Source organism: Notolabrus celidotus, chromosome 18, assembly GCF_009762535.1.
Source record: "Notolabrus celidotus isolate fNotCel1 chromosome 18, fNotCel1.pri, whole genome shotgun sequence".
Classification (NCBI taxonomy): Eukaryota; Metazoa; Chordata; class Actinopteri; order Labriformes; family Labridae; genus Notolabrus; species Notolabrus celidotus.
In genome coordinates this window covers 12,664,690-12,687,238 of record NC_048289.1, presented here as the reverse complement: position 1 = coordinate 12,687,238, position 22,549 = coordinate 12,664,690, and the positions used below count along the sequence as shown (strand labels likewise).

At 42.1% G+C, this 22,549-nt stretch overlaps 1 protein-coding gene across 8 annotated transcripts in view; it reads left to right on the top strand.

The window, feature by feature from the left end:
- Positions 1–22,549, top strand: part of raraa (retinoic acid receptor, alpha a) — a 199,472-nt gene that overhangs the window by 132,542 nt on the left and 44,381 nt on the right. For 5 of the 8 annotated variants that reach the window (XM_034708566.1, XM_034708563.1, XM_034708564.1 and 2 more), the window contains one exon: positions 16,051–16,125. The exons of 1 other annotated variant lie outside the window; for it this stretch is intronic. In XM_034708566.1, coding sequence (XP_034564457.1) covers positions 16,051–16,125 — 75 coding nt within the window. Of the gene's footprint in view, positions 1–16,050; positions 16,126–20,664; positions 21,707–22,549 lie in introns of those variants that run through there. 2 more of the 8 variants (XM_034708569.1, XM_034708568.1) reach the window with 1 other exon arrangement.

Sequence of the window (22,549 nt, the reverse complement as noted above, 5' to 3'; positions counted from 1 at the left end):
CACGTCACTTCAGTGGCAGAAAGTGAACTTCAGAACTGAATGAAGGAATCCTTTTAAGTCAGTCAAAACAGAGCTCAAATCTGCTCAAATCTGCTCAAGTCTACAGCTTCCTAAAAGAATACTTGACTGATTTCCAATCTGATCTCTGTCCATCTAATTAAAGGTGGGGTTGGTAGTCACGGAAAACTAGCATGAATTTGAATGTAGCATTTCCTCAGGACTCCGCTTGTCAGAGCCCCAGTGGTGAGAGCTTTTTAGACTCTGATCCGGTCTACAGTCCTGAGCAAAGCACCTCATCGGGTCAGAGGGGACAGGCCCGAGGACGAGCGAGAGGGGCAGTAAATAGAGGCAGGGGAAGCAGAGTCAGGGGACGGGGAGTGCACGCCAAGGAAATGTACGCGCAGGAGGCAGGCAGAACGGCAGGACGGGATTTGATTGGTTTGATAAATTGGACCCTAAAGGTGGTGATTGGTTGGTGTTTTCCCAGGTTTACTCAGGCTGTAGATAGCAGCTTTTTTTCTCTCTTTTTTAAGAACACATTATGTATTGATTGCCATCGGGACATAAAGATCATTTTAACCAGTATAACAAAAAGTGTATCTAAATCTGACCACCAACCCCAGCTTTGAAGGCAGATTTATACTTTTGTAATAAATACAGGCAGATAATCTGGATACTACCTAAGCGCTCTGCTCTGTTATGAGCATTAAACTTCTACGCCATGTACGTCAATTGCAAATAAAATGGCCACGATGCTAAGTCTGAATGTTGTTTGATGCCACTGAGCATTTCAAGACTCCTCTGTGTAACACAAACAATAGCGATGAAACCAGTAAAATGATCATGGAGTCGGAGCTGATAAAAACTGACCCAGACACTACACTTAATGGATTGAGACTGGCAGTCAAATGTTACTTTTTAGCTTAATGCTAAAGCCAACAGGCGGTGGTATCCTGCCACAAACTTGCATCAAGTATTTGTCCCTCAGTTTTGGTGAGGGACACTGCAGAAGCAGGCCAATCTGAGTTGTTGTGATCCATGACGTCCCACTATCTTGTTACTTTTCCTCAGATGTGTATGTCAGTAGAAACTACATGCTAATTCATTTTCATGACTTATTAGCCACCCACATGAAAAGTAATGAAAGTTTTCTCTGTGTTCCATTGTGACTAATCTTTTTAATTATTTCTTCATCAAGAACCAGATGTTCATGGACCACTTGGATGTTCACAGAATAATCTTTTATTAAGCCCCTTTATTCCCATCATTTCTGGTCTTGTCTATTCTTAGAATTAAGTGCTTACTTCCTTGAAAATTGATGTCACTGCCAAATTGTTTTTTTTTCTCAATGCAGGCAGTTCTGTGATTGCATTTGTTGTCATGCCAACTACTTTCCTTTAAAAGGAAAATATATTTTCAGTCTCCTGTTAAGTGTTTTTCTGCTACATCTCAAAACATTGCCTGAAATTCTAAGCGGACTCCAACAAGGCCATTAGACTGTGAGCTGGAGTAGGCTGGAGCTTTGAAGACTGGACTAGCATCTAGTGATCCCTGTGGAATAACAACAACAACTTTGTACGCCACTGCTAGCTGCATCAATTACACTTTAATTCAACATCAAAACAACTTTAGCAGAGTGCAGCATAGATTTCTCATTTAACACTTGAAAAGATTAAAAACTGCATGCTGCAAATAACAGTTTCTGCAGAATCACATAAATTGTTAAACATTGTGTGCATTAACTGAACATCAGTCTGTGATGCCCAATAAATAAAACCTAATCTCTCTCAAGCTGTACCCCATGCTATTGTTGTTCAGTGTATGTGTGTGTGTGTGTGTGTGTGTGTGTGTGTGTGTTTGTGTGTGTGTGTGTGTGTGTGTGTGTGTGTGTGTGTGTGTGTGTGTGTGTGACTTGCGTGTGTGTTTGCGTGCGTGCGTGTGTGTGTGTGTGTGTGTGCGTGTGTGTGTGTGTGTAAGCCGTATTGTGGGCCTCTGCTTCAGGACAACAGAAATACCCAGGATGATGTGTCGCACTCAGCTGTTTTGCCAGACGACTGGCTTTTTGGCACAGGCAGAGACAGAGTGTGGTGTCCATTGTTGTCTGCTTGCTGGAATCATCGTGCACCTGCATGTTGCTGATGGTGGGATTTGCTGCACAGATTGTGCGTCAGTGTGTGTCAGTGGTGGACTGTAACAGATATAATACTTTAGCTTCCGGGCCGCTAATCGTTAAGTCTTTTTTGCCAAAGCTTTTACTAACTTGTCATTTTATGCTGTTTATGAAAATGTTTTTTTTTCCAAAGGTATGGAAAAAAGAGAAGGTTTTTATAGCCAGTTTAATGTTTTTGAATTGACACCAGTTGTGTATAAAGGTGTAAAACAAATGTCACTGTCTCTAAAGTGTGCAGGTAGGAAGGCAGGATTAGGAAAATAAGCGTACGCTTCGTTCTTTCTACATACCTATTCTCCTGCCTACTACCTGTCCTCCCTACCTGTCTACAAACATATTAGAGGTGTTAAGATTAACCAAGCCAAATCAGTAACAGATCTTAATGTTTAAGAACTGGGTTGGTGGCATCCTGTAAGGGAATAACTGTCAGGTAATAATTTCTCACAAGAAATCAGAAATCAGAAATCCTTTATTTATCCTGGGAGGGAAATTTGGTAAAGCAGCGTTCGCTCAGGTGGCCAGTAAGATAGCATTAGTTAGCTGAAGGTGCTGTGAAAACAATAATGTCAGAGATCGGCAAAACCACTTACAGTCTCCACCTTAGAAATCAAGTTATGTGGACTTAATATAAGAGGGTGACACTTTCTGAAGTAAATTTGGAATCAATAACCAATATGCATCAAACTAAACCAAACTGAATCACACCAAATCATTCTTCATTCTGATAAATTGTCCTTAAATTGGATCATAGCCATCAAGGTGTTAGGGAGAGATTTACACACCTACTATAAACCTTAATCCCTGCCCCTACTTACCTACCTTCCTACCTTCCTAACCCTATATTTTTTATTTATATTTTTGGGGCATTTTGCCTTTATTGGATAGGACAGGTGAAGAGAGACAGGAAATGTGAGGAGCAGAGAGCAGGGTAAGACATGCATCAAATAGTTAAGTCCGGGATTCGAACAAGTTACCACACCGATGAGGTCTATAGTCTCTGTACATGGGGTGCGCACTTAAACTGCTAGGCTAATGAAGCCCCCACCTTCCTAACCACTTACTTACCTACCTACCTACCTACCTACCTACCTACCTACCTACCTACCTACCTACCTACCTACCTACCTACCTACCTACCTACCTACCTACCTACCTACCTACCTACCTACCTATCCACCTACTTACCTTTCCAACTTCCGAACCACTTACTTACCTACTTACCTTTCCAACTTCCGAACCACTTACTTACCTACTTACCTTTCCAACTTCCGAACCACTTACTTACCTACTTACCTATCCACCTTCCTACCTACCTCCTTCCTGCAGTAGGAGAAACAGTTCTGTTCATTGCTCATGATTAAAGTTCGTTCTTCTCTTCATTTTCTTTGCTTTCGAACTCCTCTTATTCTATTTACATGCTCTAAGTCAAGATGCCAAGGTATCATTCATTCCATAGAGGAGGGTTTGAAAACTAGAATTATCTTAAAAGAAAATCATACTTTTCTTTGTCTTGTACATTAAACTATGAATAAATGGTTTAGAGAACATCAACTTGAAATGTTCTGACCTTGTGTCTTTGCTTCTTTTACTAAAGATAATTACTTTTTTTCCTTTTGTGTGTGTGTTTGTCTCTTACCCTGTGTGTGATGTCTCTGCACTGTCGTCTTCTAATTCAGCCCATTGATTGTTTGCGTGCACCTATTGACTCCACCTGTTTAATTATCTAGTGACTCTCTTGATACATGGAACTGCCTTTGTGTCTGTCTATAACCTGCATGCATGTGTGTCTGACTCTGTGTGTGTGTGTGTGTGTTCCACTGCAAACATTAAACACACACCACACTGCTCACATTCATCCGGTATTAGGGAGCATCTGCAGCATCTGAACTGTGCACATCATTGCTATTGTTATCCAGCTGAAGCCTGTCTGACACAAATTATGATTATCCCTCAAAGTTGAGCCCGGAGCACTCTGGCTAACTGCCTAGGTTTCACTGTTGAACCCTGAGGTGTAGTCTAGCAACTCCCTCAGCATGAGGCCTGCAGGGCATCGTATAAATGTGTGTGTGTGTGTGTGTGTGTGTGTGTGTGTGTGTGTGTGTGTGTGTGTGTGTGTGTGTGTGTGTGTGTGTGTGTGTGTGTGCGTGTGTGTGTGTGTGTGCGCGTAAATATGTGTGTGCGTAAATATGTGTGTGAGAAAGACAGAGAAACTAGTTTGATTAACTGATATCAGGCTATTCGTGCATGAAGTAAAGCATATGCATTGAGTTAGTCATGAATGCTTTGCTCTGTGTGTGTGTGTGTGTGTGTGTGTGTGTGTGTGTGTGTGTGTGTGTGTGTGTGTGTGTGTGTGTGTGTGTGTGTTTGTGTGCGTATGTGCGTATGTGCGTGTGTGCGTGCGTGCGTGCGTGCGTGAGTGCGTGCGTGTGTGCGTGCCCCCATTTGACCACAGAGTGTGTATTTGCATTCAGCTCCACACAGACTGGCTTTTTTTAATGTGAATTTTTTGGGACAGATGAATGTCAGCAGATCCATTATCCTTTATCTGAACTCCCCAGAGCAGAAAGAGAGAGAGAGAAAGGGAGATAGCGGATGAGGCTGGTTCAGTAGATGGATGAATAGATGGACGGATGGATGGATGAGCGTCAGTGTCCTATGACACACTCCTGTTAACTGTCGCTTTCTGTCCTTCATGAATTATTCACTCACAGTATCTTCACAGGTCGGAGCTACTCCTCCTCCTCTCCTCCTCCATTAGAAAAGACTCTCCCTCACTCTTTAGACTTTTTATTTCTTTTTTTTAAAACACTTAATGTGGGGCAATAACGGCCCTTCATCAATACACTGACACCAGCATTGAACTGCACTCTCCTGTACTATAGCAAGATGTATTCAGTCTATATCAAAGACAGTTTAAGTGCACCCTATACTTTCTTTTATACAATGTCACGTGTATTCAGGTTGTTGTGTATGTTTTTCTTTAAATATGTCACCTTGTGATACTCTAGTGTTCATTTAGCTCTTTTCACTGATGCACTCCTGCAATATTTTTAGGATTTCAGGTCAGCCCACCCCCAATTTCTCTAAAGGTGCAGACATGTCCCACATACCATTAGATTGTCCCTGGAATGGGGGACTGGAGGAGTGGGGGGAGGTGTTTCGAGAGGTCAGACGTGACGTAAAAAGGACGCTGCAGTAGTCACCATGTAATGTTTGCAAGATATCCAAGATTTCTTATTCTTTATTCAGATCCCCATTAGCTTCCACAAGGTGGTCGCTAGTCTTCCTGGGGTCCACACATAACAATAAAAAACATAACTTACAATCACAATTCAATACATCTTAAAAGATATAATAAAATATTGCTGAACATGAAATAAGCAAAGCAACCCTGAGAAAAATAATCTTAAAGAGAAATAGAAAATAATACAAAGAATACAGAAACAGTCAGAAGATCACAGCAGATAACAATTTAATCTATCTCAAGCTTAAAACAAATCTGTTGATGACTTTTTTAAAGGGGTGTTGTCCTTGTGTTTTCTATTTGCGATGGGAAGCATATTCCAGGCAGTAAATCGTATATATAAAACAGTTTGCATCAAGGAATTTGTCCTTGGGCTTGGTAAGGCCAGGCTAGTGTGCTTGTGGCACGAACCTATGTACACCAGCTTTTCTTGAAAGAAGATTGGGGTGTTTTTACAGACTGCGTAATGCATGAAGTTCAAGATGTTTGTTTTTATTTATTTTTTGGGAGATGGAGCTGGAAGCAGAGTCGGACACTATCTTAGCAGCTTTTTGCCTTGATGTATTTGGATTTATTCACAGTATGAACAAATGAGTGCAAGAGAACATATTGGCCAATGAGTATGAAGCAGCTTTGTTACAGAAGCAAAGATAGCAGAAGTCGCAAACGTCATCACCCACACCCTTTTGTTCACCGTAAGTTGTTCTGACTGTCCTGCTGCATTCAAACATCAGCTCATTTTCTTGCAGAAAAATCCACAGAGATTTTGGGTAAGAAATTCCGCTGTTTCCATTCACACATGCAGCCCACCCGCTTCTCTGAATATAGCTTTACATTCAATTTTATTGTCATCTATCAGTATACAATAAGAATGTGATCCAGTTTGGTACCTCTATTACGGCAGTACAGTATAAACAAACCTTAGTCATCTTGCTGAATAGCCGGCCTCCCTGTATTCACAATGTTTCAGGCGTACTTCTTTTGAGTTGTTTGTATTAATGTGAGCGTAAGCTGAGAATAGGTGCAGGTTATGTAAACTAAGGGTGTACTAATGAGAAAGCCAAGGATGATAAAGATTCCAATGTCATAAACAACGATTTGGCCCATAATCTTTTGTAATACCAATGTTTTTTTAATTAATCGTTGTTGCTTCTTTTATTTGTATTTTTATTTATTTGTTCCCTCGTGAATAAACCATTTTAAATTAAAACTATTGAACACATTTAAAAGCATTCAGGTCTTCTTTACACTTCCTTTAAATGAAAACAAATTCAATCCCACAAATGTATTAACAAATAATTTTAATGTACTGTGTTTTCTCATAAAAGACTAAATAAACCATAAAAAGACTATTTTGGAAAAATGGTGCTTCAAAATCCTGTTTATCTGTATCTCAAACTCAATAATATGAAATTTTCATTCACAGACCAACCAAAACACTTTTAAAAAACAAAATTGCTGTTATATATAAACAAATCATGATAAAGGCAGTAAAATAAAGTTTATTTGAAATATGAATTATTCATAGTCCTGGCTATCATTCAGCGTTTTGTCTTTTTTTTTTCCCATTCAAAAAATATGCTTTTGCTTTCCAAAAGCAAAAATTGATGTGACATAACAGATATTAGCAGTTGCATTCTGTAAATGGCAGATTATTTGCAGCGAGGCTGATATCTTTCAGCAGGGCGATCATCTGCCGATCACTGATATCAGTTCACTGATAAGTGCCTTGATGATTTCCATTTAAGAGTTTCACAAAGTTCCTGACAATTCTCAAAGCTATATAACCTTATTTTGAAATTCAAAGGGAGGGGACACATATGACTTTGCCTGCCCGCAAAATCTTACCACACAAGTTCACACACACACGCAGAAAAACAAGATTGCGTGCAAGCACACAACATACGAATATGAGCCGTTTTGCAACATGGGGAAGTGACAGTAAAAGGAGGGAAGTGCAGAAACCATAAGTCATGACTGCAAACATTGGTTGTTTTTAAACATCACTTACTGTATTCTGAAACGTCAGTTCTCTTGTGTCAAAAGCTGCTCCAGTTCAGGGCAGGTCTTTGTTGCAAAATCTGTTTCAAAATGCTGAAATTTACCAATAGTGGATATAATGCATACCCTCTCCCTTTTTTCAAGAAGAGAAGTCGTACAGGAATGACTGTCATAATGAAGTGGTATAGTAGTAGGTTTTTTTCTCTTTAACCCGTCGTTCTCTTTGTTTTAACAAACTATTAAACTACTTTACACTGCCATAGCGCAGAAATAGCAGCCCTAACCCGTCATGATCCTGACCCTTATCTTAAGTTACAGCTGTATCGTTAAGTCTGCGTTTGGGCCAGGATGTCGTACAGAGAGAAAGAGTGATGAACGATACATCCAGAAAGAGAGGGAGATAAAAAGAGATGGGCCGCAGCCAACTAGGTTAGAGGTTTTATTGTTGATGTCCGCTTGGTTGCGTAGAGACTACCTCAGACAAACACACACACACACAGACACACACACACACACACACACAGACCTGAGAGCAGACACACTCGTGGTCAAACACAGTCCAGACAGCCAGGCGCTTGGCTGTGTGCTAACTGAAATATGCATGGTGGGTTGTTTATTCCCTGCAAAGATTTGAAGATAGATCTAGGAAATAAGAAGAAAGAGATCAGATTTGAATTCAAAGCTAATACTTACATGTAAATCATGACAACAGAGTTTAGAGCAACAGAATCAAGAGAAGAAGTGAGAGATGTTCAAGGAAATCAAACTGATAATTGGTGCAATCTAAAGCATGATAATAGCTCCTTATTAGCCCTGACATGACAGCTTTTTAGCAGCCTCTGCCACTCCTGTTCTCACCTCCATACATTAGCAAGCTCATCAAACATCCTCCGCTTTCCACCTTTTCAACACAATCCCTACTGGCACCTTATTTTACCCATTAAACATGCAAACACTCATACACAGGGATCCATGCCAAAACACCCCTACCCAAACAAACAAAAACAAACTACACATGCACACAAGTCTACATTTGAACAGAACAGAAAGACAGGAGAAGCTAGAGAGAAACAGAAAAAAGAGAAGAAGGGGAGGCAGAATCGGGCTCTTCATCATGCTGTCAGCAAGGTGCAGCTTTAGCGTTAGCGAGGAATAAAGAGTGTTTTTAGAAGGTGCTGCGAGGTGCAGCGAAGATGAGTCGGATAAATGACTTCTCTTTTTCATTCAAAGTGCCCGGTAAAGCCCACAGGGTCACCCTCTATGTGTGTGTGTTTCTCTCTCTCTCTCTCTGTGTGTGTGTGTGTGTGTGTGTGTGTGTGTGTGTGTGTGTGTGTGTGTGTGTGTGTGTGTGTGTGTGTGTGTGTGTGTGTGTGTGTGTGTGTGTGTGTGTGTGTGTGTGTGTGTGTGTGTGTGTGTGTGTGTGTGAGGAGAAAGGGATAGAGAGAGATTGTGGGTGCAAGCATGAGTGGAGAGAGTGTGACAGCCTGCATGCTTTAGCCTTGAGTTGGAGAATGCATGCAAAAAGCCAGACTTTTGCCACGGCCGGCTGATGTTTTTGTTACTCCTGACACTTTAACATATGATGTTTTTTCTGCCTGCTTTCAGCGCTGAGTGGGAAAAGTAATGTAGTTCAGAGGGGGCATGTGAGCTGGAACAATGGCTCAAAAATATTGAATAAGGAGTGAAAGGCAGCCGGTCTCTTAATGACAATAGGCCAGAGCTGGGGGTGAGGACTGATGATGTGGGGGGTGGTGAGTATAGATTAATGATAGATCCTGGCTGGTTAAATATTATCAGGCTTCTTTTTTCGTGTAACTACCCCCCTCCTGTCCTGGTATCACACGGAGAATGGTAAGATGAGGCCGGCTAATGATCTGCCCATCTGAGCCTTTCACTTTTTGTATTAGCCCATTTACTTACTATGGAGACACTCCCCTCTCTGTGGGTTCACAACACAGATGGTTCGGGTAGCCATAGCGACTGCAAAGCTTTATTTGTATCTGTCCAAAGCCCTTATGTGTTTCTTTAATTCTTAGAAGTTTTTCAAAGATGGACTGCTTCATTTACAGCCAACTTTTTACACATAGTCTCTGACAAAGAGCTGAGTTCAGTTGAAATTGAATGGATGGAATAAGATTTTTATGTATGAATTATCGAATCTCTCAAGTCTTCTTCACTTTTCTTGTGAAAGAAGTAAACGATCATATCAATAAATGTTTTCTTAAATTCTCCTTTTAAAGAATTTAGGTATCTCAGACACCTCTCATGGAATGGATGACTGAATATGTATATCATCCGTTAGTGAAATAAATCTGAAACTGTTGTTTAGTAAAACTCTTAACATGTTCATCTAATTACATAAAATATAAAAAAGTGAGGCACAATCTTATGCAGATCTCAAAGTAGAATTTCCTTTTTTGCAAATCATATCCACTGAAGTAGATGTGTTTTGAAATAAATGCACAAAATAAACACAAACTGTTACTTTTAAGAACTGAATAAAGTATTTCACATTTTTTATTTATTAAAATGTTCACCTTTCTAGCAGGGCTCGAAATGAACTTTTTTACTTCTTTGTGCTCCCAACTTCAAAAAGTTAGGAGCACCAGCAAAAATATAAGAGCGTCCACATTCACCACATCACCATCGCCCTAACCAGCTTCAGGAGTTACATCTTCTGTAGCGTTAGGCGACCTACAGAAGAAACCCCTCAATGTTCTCTTCGTCTTCTCACCTCAGCTCTTATGATTTTGCGCTTGTGAACTCTCTGTCACATAACAATGAAGCACAATGAAAAGGAGTGATTAAAGGCTAATATTTACAGATCTGAAATCAGCTTTGAAAGTTAAGAATGTCAAGCTGACATTTGATTGGTTATGTGAGCGCTTGATTGAACAGAGCAGTGGCTGACAACATGATTTGACTTGATTGACAACATCAGTGTCAGAAGTTTTATCACAGATACATGGACTTCTGACGTTAGTCGAGTGAGTATGCTTAGTGTGACGTCCCAGTGTCTGGATGAAAAATGTTAATTGTTTAAAAAATGGTTACAAATATTGGTAATCTTATCTGTATCGACCATCAGGAGCAGGTTTTTATTAGTTATTGATATCAGCTCAAAAAATCCAAACTATGCTTTCCTACTTTTTGCATCAAAGTACTTTTTGGATTTTTTAATGAAACGGTTATTCTAGAGGTCTAAGGTGCATCCTCTTTATCCCATTGGCCATTTTTGATTTGGAATATAGCTTCTCAGAACAATAAAGAAATCAAAAAATCAAATAGAATCTAAGACAGAGCTTTGCAGGCCCACTGTGTGATGGTTTTCAGTGGTTCAAATTCCAAAATAATGTCTGTTCACTGTGTATTGTGCACAGAACATTGTCAAATATCAGCCCAATAGTTTCTCTGCTCCAAAGGATACTGATTTATATTTTGGTGTATGAGAATCAATCTGTCGCTGTCGTTTTCAGTGTTTTCCAGTTTTCCCCCTGTGTGTTTGATTTTCAATTCCTGTCTTCAATATCAAGGACGGGACAAGCAGAGGCCCACAGCTAACACTTTGACATTGATATCAGCTTTCACAGCCGCTCTCTTGTTTTGTTGTCTCTCTCTGACGGTCGTGCTGCCTTTGGCTTGAGCTGAGGGAAACCCCTTTGACTGCAGAAAAACACAGCACAATGAAAATCTGTGCTGTGATAAGACACTTCTCACTGTCAGGGTTTGTCCCCAGCTCTCAGATGAAGTTGACCCGCGTGCACCTCTGGGACTTGTGGGTAAAAGGAGGCTGCCTCTCATCCAATTAACTCCTCTCTTTCATCCGCATTAATGTATATCTACACACACACACTGGGGCTGGGGTTGGGGGGTATAATGACGGAAAGGGTGAGAGATGCCAGAGAAAGGGGGGAGTCGCTGCTCCATCTTCCGTTCCCTGTGTCCTGTTCTTTTGAAATGCTGATGACTCCTCCTCTCTCACCCCCTCATCGCTCTGCTCCCTTCTCTTTTAATGTGACGGAGTCATCCATTCCATTAACCCTCCTCCTCCTCCTGCTCCCTGCCCCCCCGCCCTACCCCAGGTTAGAATGAGGCAGATCCCCCATCTCTGCCTTTCCCCCCCAAACTCCCTCTAAAAGGCAGGGTAACAGGGGCCACAGCGGTGACGATGGCAGGGGCATTTGTCATGCTCCGAACTGCCGCAGTCTGTTGCTCTCCCGTGGGCCTTTGTTGTCCCCCAGCTCCCAACTTGCTGGCTAAGCAGGGGGATTTCACATGTTTCATTAACATCTGAACCAGCATGGCACTTTTGTGCTCTCACACTGCTCCACAAACACACTCAACAAAAACCCCCCATAAAAAGCAGGAGTTACAAGCAAATGAGAAAAGAGCCAGTTTTATGAAAGAGAGAGTGCAGGTTGTGCACACACCAATGTTCCGATGGCTGTGACATGCACATCTAGCCTGCAGTTATCCAACCTCTGTGCGCTTCATGTGGCATGTGTTCAGTCTTTGTGCTAAGCGCAACAATCAGCATGCCCTGCCCAGCACTGGTGGTGGGGGCACCACTCAAGTGGAGGTCACCCTCAGAGGCGTTATAACGCTTTGGGCCGGGCACGACAACACTGAGGGCAATCCACTTAAAGCGAACCACTAACACCCCCTCCTTCCACCTCTTCTCGTATCCCCTCCGGGCCACCCTGAGCATCACACATCTGAATGGGAAACGGGAAATCGGCCCTCTGCAGAACTTGACATACTGGAGAAAGAGAAAGCAGTGAGAGGGAGGGTGGGAGACAGGAAAATACTGTGAAGACAGTGGAGGGTTGTGGTGGGGGTATGTGAGTGATATCGAGATGTTTTTTTGAACACCCGGCACCCAGACAGCAGTGCCTGAGAAATCTGTTAGAAGAAGATGAAACGACTTGAGTTCAGGCTTCACAGACAAAATCAAAGCTTTGAGACTGTTTTGATGAAAATGATTTTTTTCCTGCTCCACTTCTCATTTTTTTCACTTCATTTGACTTTTTGGTGAACTCTCGAGTTAAAGCCAGGAGGGCAATGCTGCAGTCAAAGACTGGGATAAAAGAAATGGAGAAATGAATGATATCAAACCTGGATATAAAATGTAGCTTGAGCTGTTACTGAATCAGTGATGACTGTCAGTGAAGGATCTGAGTCATCCAGGTCATGAGGATTTAAAGTTAACTCATAAAACAACTGGTTGGAGTGCTTTCAGGCGCTCTGCCTTCATTGTAAAGTCTACTTCAGTTTCTGCTTATTTCTGTTTTAAACTCACAGAGAAGCTGGTGTCAGTGGTAGAGGAGGAACATTGGGATAGCGCTCAAGGCAGATAAGTGGGAAAGCCAACAATTTTTTGCTGTTGCTCTCTTCTCTCTTCTGAGGTGGATATCTGCAACGCAATGTGCTTTGCTCATGGTGGATTAAGATAAGATAAGACTGAATCATATCTTCTCTTGATGTTGGATCTTTGTGAATATTATAAACAAAGAGTCTGGTCTGGATCTGCTCTTTACTGAAGTCTCTCGAGACATGTATTGATGTTGGCATTTAATGCTGCTTAGATTGCAATAAGTCACAGTGGTCTCATTTTTCTCAGATTGCAAAATTTGCAATGTTTGTGTTGTGAAAAATAAACATCATAGGTGCCTGCGAATAAGATGCCGTGACCAGAGACCTGTATACAAGTATGTATCACATACACAGGGGTATGAATAACAATGTTTCTCTTTGTGCATGTTAACACACTCATTGAGAAGTTCTAAAACCCATCATCTTTTTTGTTTCATACCTTAACACTCAGTCTACCAGAATTCTGCAACTACTAGAATGATCATAGCAGTCATTAAGCAGTGTTAATGCTGGTATCGTATTGTACTATATCGTATCGAATCGTGTTATACTGTATTGTATCGTATTCTACTATATCGTATCGTATTCTACTATATCGTATCGTATTCTGTATTGTTTTGACCCTTTAACAGGATTGAGTGCTGTCAGAACAGCACAGTTAAATTTGATGTCAATTTTTTGTGTCATGATACAATTTTATATAGTTATAAGTTCAATATTGATCATTATGCTTTATTTTCAATTCAGTGATATACATAGATGACAGAAATACTCCGATCAATCAATGTACTACCTTCTAATTTTGTTAAATAACAATATGTGTATGATTTATATTGATTTAGAGAAAACTGACTCCAAAGTAAATGCATTCTTTACTAAATGTCACACTGATTTCCATTCATTAGAAATTACTTGGGAGGCAATAGTTACATAGAGGTCATCACTCTGGAGGTCCAACCATCCGACTGCTTCCCTTGTCTCTGCGAATACCTATGTTAGGACAAAGGTCTAAACAGGTAAAAATCTACAGACTCTGTTGTCTGTTGTAGGCGCACAGAGCTTGACTGCAGTTTGCAGACAAACACATTGAAAATAGCCCACTCAGTCTTTTTTAAAATATCTATATCTGCTTGTTTTTATGAGAGCAAACAGAAATGATTTGCTGTAAGAACATAACTAAAACAACTGCATGAATACCCCTCACTTTTTGTTCATGACTTAACAAGCAACCATACAAATTCAGCTGTAAAAAAAAGAAAGTCGCAGTTCTTAGGATCAGGTTTTATTTATCTCAGCTATGTATCATGTTTCTAATTCCAAGCTGTACATTTTCTATTCACAATGTCACCAGACCACTGGTTCTTACATGCAGCAAAGCACTCTGTCTTGGTATTTGAGAGGCAAGATCTTTTTACTATTAGAAATACCTTTCAGATTTCAAGCTGCTGCCTTTTCTGCTCATTGATTGTTTGACCCTGACCATATATTCTCTTTACCGTTTGAATATTTATTTAAGTCCCTCCTGCCTGCCCACTTGGTCGCTCTTCGTCTTTGTGTCTCATTCTCTGCCTTTCTTGTCTTCCTTAATAGAATTAGCCGCGTGTCCATCTTGACGTACTAAACTTCTCCCCGTTCATGACAGCTAATGGGGGCCATTCCAAGTCCGGGATGACTGATATTGAGATATCCTTCCTCCTGGGTAACATCCACAGCAATTTCCCCTTGATTTGCTGAGTGACAGACTTGGTGCGAAGGAACAGAGACTTAATGGTCATTGTGCAGATGGACCCTCTAACTCAAGGCCGCAGAGTGTGTGTGGACGATTACAAGACATACAATAAGCGACTTCTCCTCCCCCACTCCTCTCCCTCTGCTGAGGTATTTCTAGAATGCCGCCGGCCATGATGGATTTATGAGTAGGCCATACTTTGGTAAACACCGATGGTGGGCAGCTTTGTCCTCCCCCCTGTGATATAGTGAAGGTCCCCATAAAAAATGGGAAAACCAGGTTACGGCCACCATAGAGCTGGGCTAAACAATAAAAGGCTTTATGGGCAGATATAGGCCTGTACCATAAATGCTGGAATCTGCTGTCTGAGGGACATTAAAGGGATAATGAAGAGGGGGGAGTAGGAGGGAAGGAGGGTAGTTTTCACAAAATCCCTGCAGCCACTGGAGAGTCTTTTTTGGAGGGCATATACACGAACGCACACACGCAGAGGATCGGAAACACACCAATGCAGAGATCTTTAGAACCCTTTAACTTTGGGTCAGGCTTTCCGTGTGTGTGTATGTGTGTGTGTATGTGTGCAGCAGATTGACAGAAAGAAAAAGGTGGAACAGTGCAGTGTTCGTCGATAACTGCAGCTTGTTCTCACATCGAAGGGTCGGCCCTCATTACACGTTGGCTCCCTGTCGGGGAGCACAGCTGTTGGGTTTGGCTGGCACTGCCTGTACGCGCTGCACAAAACCAGCTGTGCAAACAAACACACACATACACACACAGACAGAAACTGTAATTGCAGCAAGGGGGAACGGAGACAGGTTGGTGGAGTAGACTTAAAAGCAAACGTGCACCACAGCTCACCCACACGCTGACATGCACCCAGGGGAGACGTGTTTCTGGTTAGAGTGGCATGAGGAAGTCGGTTGCCAGGTCTTTGCCAGTGGCAGGGTGGGGGAGGTGAGGATTATACTTTTTATCATTGGGATAATGGTTTTGTCATGCAGACAGCATATTTTTGCCCCACAATGTGACAGACAAGGACATCCTTTGGGGGGGGGGGGGGAATCGTAAGGGAAGCACTTTTTACTGCTTCCTAACAGCCCTGATTGCACTAAGAAAGAAGCAGAGTGGGGGCAGTAAAAATAGTTTGACACCCTCAAGGTCCAGGCAGCAATCTCCTCTCCACCCTCGCCCATAAAACTCTTTGAATTCCCCTCCTAAACCCCCCCCCCCCCCCCCCCTTATCCATGCTCTCCCCCATCTCTCAGCTGGACTTTTAGTTCCAGCATCTCTCCTTAACAAGGACGTTTACCACTCGTGCATCCCTCCATTCTTTGCACTTACATAACCATGTGTTTGTGCACAGTATTTACATCTGAATGCCACTACAATCAGGCCCTTCTATCAGTTTCCCTAGAATTAGAAGGACAGGACTTTGAAGTACAAGCCAGGCAACCAAGCTTTGCGTCTGAATGAAATATTTGAAGACTGAAATGTAATCGTATTCTATCTGTCTGTCTTTTCTCCCTGCCAAAGCACTCTTCGATGTTCTCAGGAGTTTGGGGCCTAGTGGTGCTGCGACAAGAACAGCCACCAGGATTCATACGTTCAGTTCAGTGAATCTCTTCTTACTCTTTTAACTTCCTACTGTCATAAAGATGTTAAGAGGCCTGTGACCACTCTTGATTCCCCTACATGTTTGGTATCTATTGTCAAGTGTGTCCACTTACTATCAAATATTTTTGTCGTGTAGCGAGCCGTGTTGTTGTAGAGTTGCCAAACTTTGAGACTGAGTCGAGTCTGTAGTCCTCTGTGTTCAAGTCTGAGTCACCAGAGAAGAATCTGAGTCAAGTCTGTGTCAAGTTCTCATAATTAATAATATTTATCATGAGGAGGGCCGCTTTTTCACTCCAAACTGTCCACTTCATGAACCATGCCTCTTTTAATGGGAAGATGCACTTAAGCTCTTCCTTGTGTTTGCTGTAAAATCTTTGAGAGCTAAATGTACAATACGTAGCTCCTCTGAAAGCGTCTCGGCATGAACTGCTGCTGCTGTCACCAGTATTTCTGAATCATGTTTTCATATAGTTTCCTGTTCCCCTTGTACAGTCTTAACCTAGATTAGTGGATACAGTGATATACTGTGTTCACAGACAAGAACACAGTATATCACAGACAAGTCATTTTGAGCCTATGCAGTGATTTCCACTTTAGAGTCATATCTGTTTTTAAAGCTATGCCACCAGAGGGACTTACCCCTTCTTGAATGCCTTTCTTAGAACCATTCATGTTACTTACCTGCTTCAAATTAACCAAATTAATTAGATATCCCCCCCCCCCATGTTTTTTTTTTAGCATAACACATCTTTTTCGGAGTTTTGTTGTCCGTGTCCCAAATGTGTTCAAGCGTGTTCCAAGCTAAAAAAAATTTAATAAGGTTACTCTTTTCATAAAACAGAAACATTTTTTCATTTTCAGCATCTTATATGTTGTCTTTGCAATATCTTTAATCAAATATAGGGTTTGAATTATTTGCAAACCATCACAATTTGTTTTTATCAACATTTTCTACAGCGACCCAAATGTTTTAGAAGTGTGGTTGTGATGTTTCCACTTCCCAACACTTATCATTGGACACAGTCCATTTTCCATGATGAAATGTTCAAACCAAGCCAGAAACCTTGGTGTAGTCATAGACTCAGACCTTAATTTCAGCAGCCACATTAAGACAATTACAAAGTCAGCCTACTATCACCTTAAGAATATATCAAGGATTAAAGGACTTATGTCTCAGCAGGATGCAGAAAAACTCGTCCATGCATTTATCTTTAGCAGACTAGACTACTGTAACGGGGTCTTTACAGGACTCCCTAAAAAGTCCATCAGACGGCTGCAGCTCATACAGAATGCTGCTGCTCGAGTCCTAACAAGGACCAAAAAAGTAGACCACATTACTCCAGTTCTTAGATCTCTACACTGGCTTCCTGTCTGTCAGAGAATAGACTTTAAAATCCTGCTGATGGTTTATAAAGCACTGAATGGTTTAGGCCCAAAATACATTGCTGATCTGCTACTACTTTATGAACCACCTCGACCTCTGAGGTCATCAGGTACTGGTCTGCTTTCAGTTCCTAGAGTCAGAACGAAACATGGTGAAGCAGCGTTTAGTCATTATGCACCACATATCTGGAACAAGCTCCCTGAAAGCTGTAGGTCTGCTCAAACTCTCACCTCTTTTAAATCAAAGATTAAGACTTTTTTATTTACCTCTGCCTTCCTATCTTAGATTATTTTAACCCACTTTAAATTAAAATTTTAATGTAATTTTTAATATATTTCTAATTTTCCTTTTCTTTTCTGTTTTATCATATTTGTCATTTTAATTGTGTTCTTTTATGCTTGTCTGAATGTCTCCAATGCTTTTAATGTGTTAATGTAAAGCACATTGAGTTGCCCTCGTGTATGAAATGCGCTATACAAATAAAGCTGCCTTGCCTTGCCTTGCCTTCCATTCAACGAATGTAAAAATACCCCTTTAAGTTAATCACATGGGCCAGGATGTCCTCAAAATGAATGTAAGAAATCTGCGAGTGAGGTTCTTGTTTAGGTCAAATCTTGCATTCTTTCTCCCCGCCCCATTATAAGCAATGATCAACAATCTGTTATCTTGCTTGTTCTTTGCTATCACAGGGTTTTACTCCAGGATGAATGCTCTCCCCTTGGAGAAGAAAACAGAGCCCGGAAAATTAGCATTTTCTGACATCCATTACTCAGAGGGCTAATCCTGTCAAGGAATGTGTGGCTGCACTATCAGTGCAAGTGAAGGGGTCGCCGCGGCCCAGGCCTGCACACTGAGCTCTTATCAGGCAGGGTAAACACACCAGGGTCTGCATTAAATAAGTGTCACAGTCAGTGGGGGCGGAGCAGGCTGAGCCCCCCTGCCAGGCTCCATGCAGATAATCCCTCTCAAAGAGCGTGTTGGTCAGACCCAGCTGTGGCCTGTGGCTCAGGTGTAGAGAAAGTGGGGGGTGGAGGGTATTGTTCGGGCTGTGGTGTAGATTACAGGGTAAGTTGTGCAGACTGTTGGCCACAAACACACTAGAGCAGATGCAATTTTGGGGGTCAAATTTGTGATGTTTTAAAAAAAACACTGAGAAACCAAGGAAGTGGAAAGTGTATGATACTGGATAACATTAGTCTCTTTGCACATGCACTGATCTTGTGAGTATGTTTGGCCAATGACAACGTTCTTACAATTTAAACAGAACATTAAATTGACTCCATCCTGCAAGCTGCAGTTTGTTGCAATGAGTTAACATGCCAGGTAAAAGTTCAGACTGCTCATAGTTAGACATTACATTTTGATTATACTGTTTTCCTTATATTGCTTTTTCTCCCTCATTGATATTTGAATGTGACCAAATCCACATCATAAGGATTTAAGTTCAGCATCTGAGATGGAAGGGATGCATAAGTGCTCATGGCATGGGTAACCTACACTTCTGGTAATGCTGAACAATCGTATAGGTTTGGAGCAATATACGCTGTCATCCAGATAATGCCTTTTTCAGGGAGGACCTTGCATATGTCAGCAAGATAATGCAAAACTACATTCTGTATGTATTACAACAGCATGGCTCCAAAGTAGAAGGGTCCATCTCCTCAACTGGCCTGCCTGCAGTCCTGACTTGTCACCTGTTGAAAACATTTGGTGCATCATGAAGTGAATATGAAATATAATCATTTTTAAGTTTCAACATGTGTGAATATGTTGTCTTTCACTGTTTTCAATTTAACATATAGTTTAAATGGTTTACAAACCCCTGAATTCTGTTTCATTCATGTTTTAGACAAGTCATAACCTGCAGCTCACTTACTGACTGTCCATGTTCAAAATCTTGTCCAGGACATCATGATGACTGATCTAATATGTCAGAGGCTTCAGTGTCATGGTTCTGAGCTGAAACAAACTTTCACTCTCTTGCCAAAGTGAAAGAATTCATAAAAATGTGTGACATCCTCAAACAAAGCAACATCTAGTGGGTGCTTGGCCATGATCTGTCCTCCTGGACATGCTCTGACAACTTGAGCCGTCTGCTGTAATACAGATCACATGACAATCCCAGGTCATTTTTTAAGTCAACACCCTAATGTGAGACTGGTAGAGTGGATGTGTTTGTGGGAACGTGACCTTAACTGGAACTTGATTATTTCAGCATTTCTGTTTGCATCACCTGAGTAAGAAAAGGAAATACACTCACGTCTTTATAGTCATGCTTAGAAAGCTTTGGCTCAGAGTCAAACCTGGATGATGACACAGGTGCATGTTTGCATAACAAGTTGCAACAATGTTGCATGGAATGTTGCAGAGTAAAGGTGGAGTAACATTTTATCAGGGAGGTGGTGCGACTCTGAAGCAAAACAACTTCCTGTTCTTAATTCTGGCTTCGGTGCACTGTGGGAAAAGTTAAGTGTCAGTTACCAAGGCTGGGTGACTTTGCCACTTTAGTTGCTTTATGTGTGCTGGCTGAACTGCGGTGCCTCTCTGGGCAGCACTCGAGGAAAGTGTAATGGTGTTACTCTGAGTGTACAAGGTGGGAAACCTTGAATAATGTGGGATGAGAGCGAGCCAGAAAGGCGAATCCGAGTCAGCCAGTGGGTCACCAGGAGGTGAGGCTGCCTACTTCTCTGGGTTCAGGAAAAGTTCAGCTGCATAGCATTAGGCAAATGAGGGAGACAGGGCTGGGGGAGAAAAAATCTGAGGGTAGGGACTGATGAGAGCATGGGGGAAAGGGTCAAATTAGTTGGAAGGAGGAGCCCAAATAAAGAGTGAGAACATGCACCGGAGCTTCCAGGAAAAAGCGAGAGAGATAGAGTCTGCTGCAGCTCTCATTATGTCCATGAACTCCGTGTAAAGATATGAGAGACTCATTACTGAGCTTGTATAACTTCATCTTGTCCTCAGATGCATTCCTATTTAAAGCCCCCGCACCTAAATCCGAGAGAGGGCGGGGGGCTCCCCTCCTCACAGTCCCATGCAGGGCTCTGGTTTAGACAGAGGGAGATCCATGGTGACGTCCCTGAAGGGGTTAAACGTGGGCGGAGCCACGCATGAAAAGAGACTGATGAGGGTGGGAAGGAGAGAGAAATAAAAAAAAGAAAAAGAGCCGAGTGGAGGAGGAGCCAAAGCCCTCAGCTGCTGTGCCTTGTCACATTTTTGCAGAACATGATAGCGGCTCGGTTTGGTGGGGGAATGATTTAGGCATCGCTCTGCAAACACAAACAAGGCGGTGCTGCTGCATGTTTCATGCGGACCTGGATATCTGAGAGCGGGCTCTGAGCGAGGGGAAGCCGCTGGTTGTTGTAGCGCACGGAGGGAGACCGGTTCATTCACGGGGGCTGACAGAAGTCCACCCACGGCGGGCGCGGACGGGACAACCGAGCGAAACCCAAAGGACGAACTGCAACTAGACGGAATTTCCTCTTTGATATTCGCGCTTTCATCCTGCTGATATTTCCCTTGTGGTTCTGACTCGGACTTGGGAGAATTGTGTCCTCTTTTCTGGGATTGTATCGATTTATATTTTTCTTTATGGTGTGGATACAGCCTTAAATGTTGCCCTCTGTTTGAGCAAGGCCGATATATTCCAGTCAAGTTATTCGGGTCGTTTTGGTGTATTTTTGTGCAGATATCTTTGGACATCATGCAGAGTGTATTATTAAATTACGTTTTCAAATTGAGCGCAGCCGATTAGGCTTTTTCAGACACCGATTCACTCTTCGGTTGAGTTTCGATCAATACAGCACCACCAGAAGATGCCAAATGTTCACATGTCCCTGCTGTGCTCGGATCTACCACTTTTCCTATAATTTGAATGCACTTTCGTCCCCGTTTTGCCCCTCGGTTTCTACCTCCTCCGGTGGCGAGCTGAAAACCACACGGCTCGCGTGTTCTTGCGTGCGCCACTATAGTTCGTTTTTGGACAATAATCCCCTGCTGTCGCCCTGCTCCGTATGATGTACGAGAGTGTGGACGTTGTGGGACTGAATCCCAGCCCGAACCCGTTTTTAATGATGGATTACTACAACCAGAGCAGAGGATGTTTGATCCCAGAGAAAGGACTGGTGCCCGGAGCGCCCCATCCCTACAGCACGTCCATCAGGAACCAGCACTGGAACGGCTCCAATCACTGTAGGTGCCTTTTGCTGCCTCGTCAACTCCATTTCAATAATATGGGAAGTTTAGACCTCAAAGGTTGTATGTATGTGTGCAGTAATAGCTCATATAAACAGCTTGTTTTACATTTTTGTCATTCATTTTTATCACACGACAATTGCGCCAATAATCGATGTTATACGGCCTTTAATCCTGTGTTCTCAGCCTGTTTTATCTCAATTATTTAAACCTCTAAATATGTGCCAAACAGCGTTGCATGCTCCTACCATCACTGAGCTTCATAACTGCATTATATATACTTGACCCACTTTGGGCTCTCCCTTTTCTGCCTCACTGTGCGCCCATGGTCTGGGTATTATTTTTTTCAGAAACCTCGGCGAGACTGCGGCGCTTTGATCCAGGCCACGTTCCCCGACGAATTTGTCCTTTTATTTTACGTTCCTGAAATATGCACTTGATGCAAACAAGGTTTTCCAAAGCCATGCCGACCTTAATCAGATCAAACTTTCCTGCCAGTGTTATCCCTCGGGTAATCTGGATAGCTGCGCCTTCAGGCCACAGCTCCCGAGCAGCTCGCCCTGAACTGGTCAATCCTGACAGTTCTGTGCTTAATCAGGCATTTTGCTATCAAAATGTAATGCATTTGATTGTTTTAAGATGGTATAGGCTCGGGTGCAGTTACAACACAGCACACTCTGAAAGTGGACTTCTCTGGTTTTACCGTTTAAATTCGCATTTATGTGCATAATTTAGGGACTTCTGTCAGAAAAAATCTTTAAAATAATGTTTTAATTCAATAACATACAATCGGAAATGAGTATTTTAATGCCCCTGTGCCAATAGTGAGGGTGACAGCTT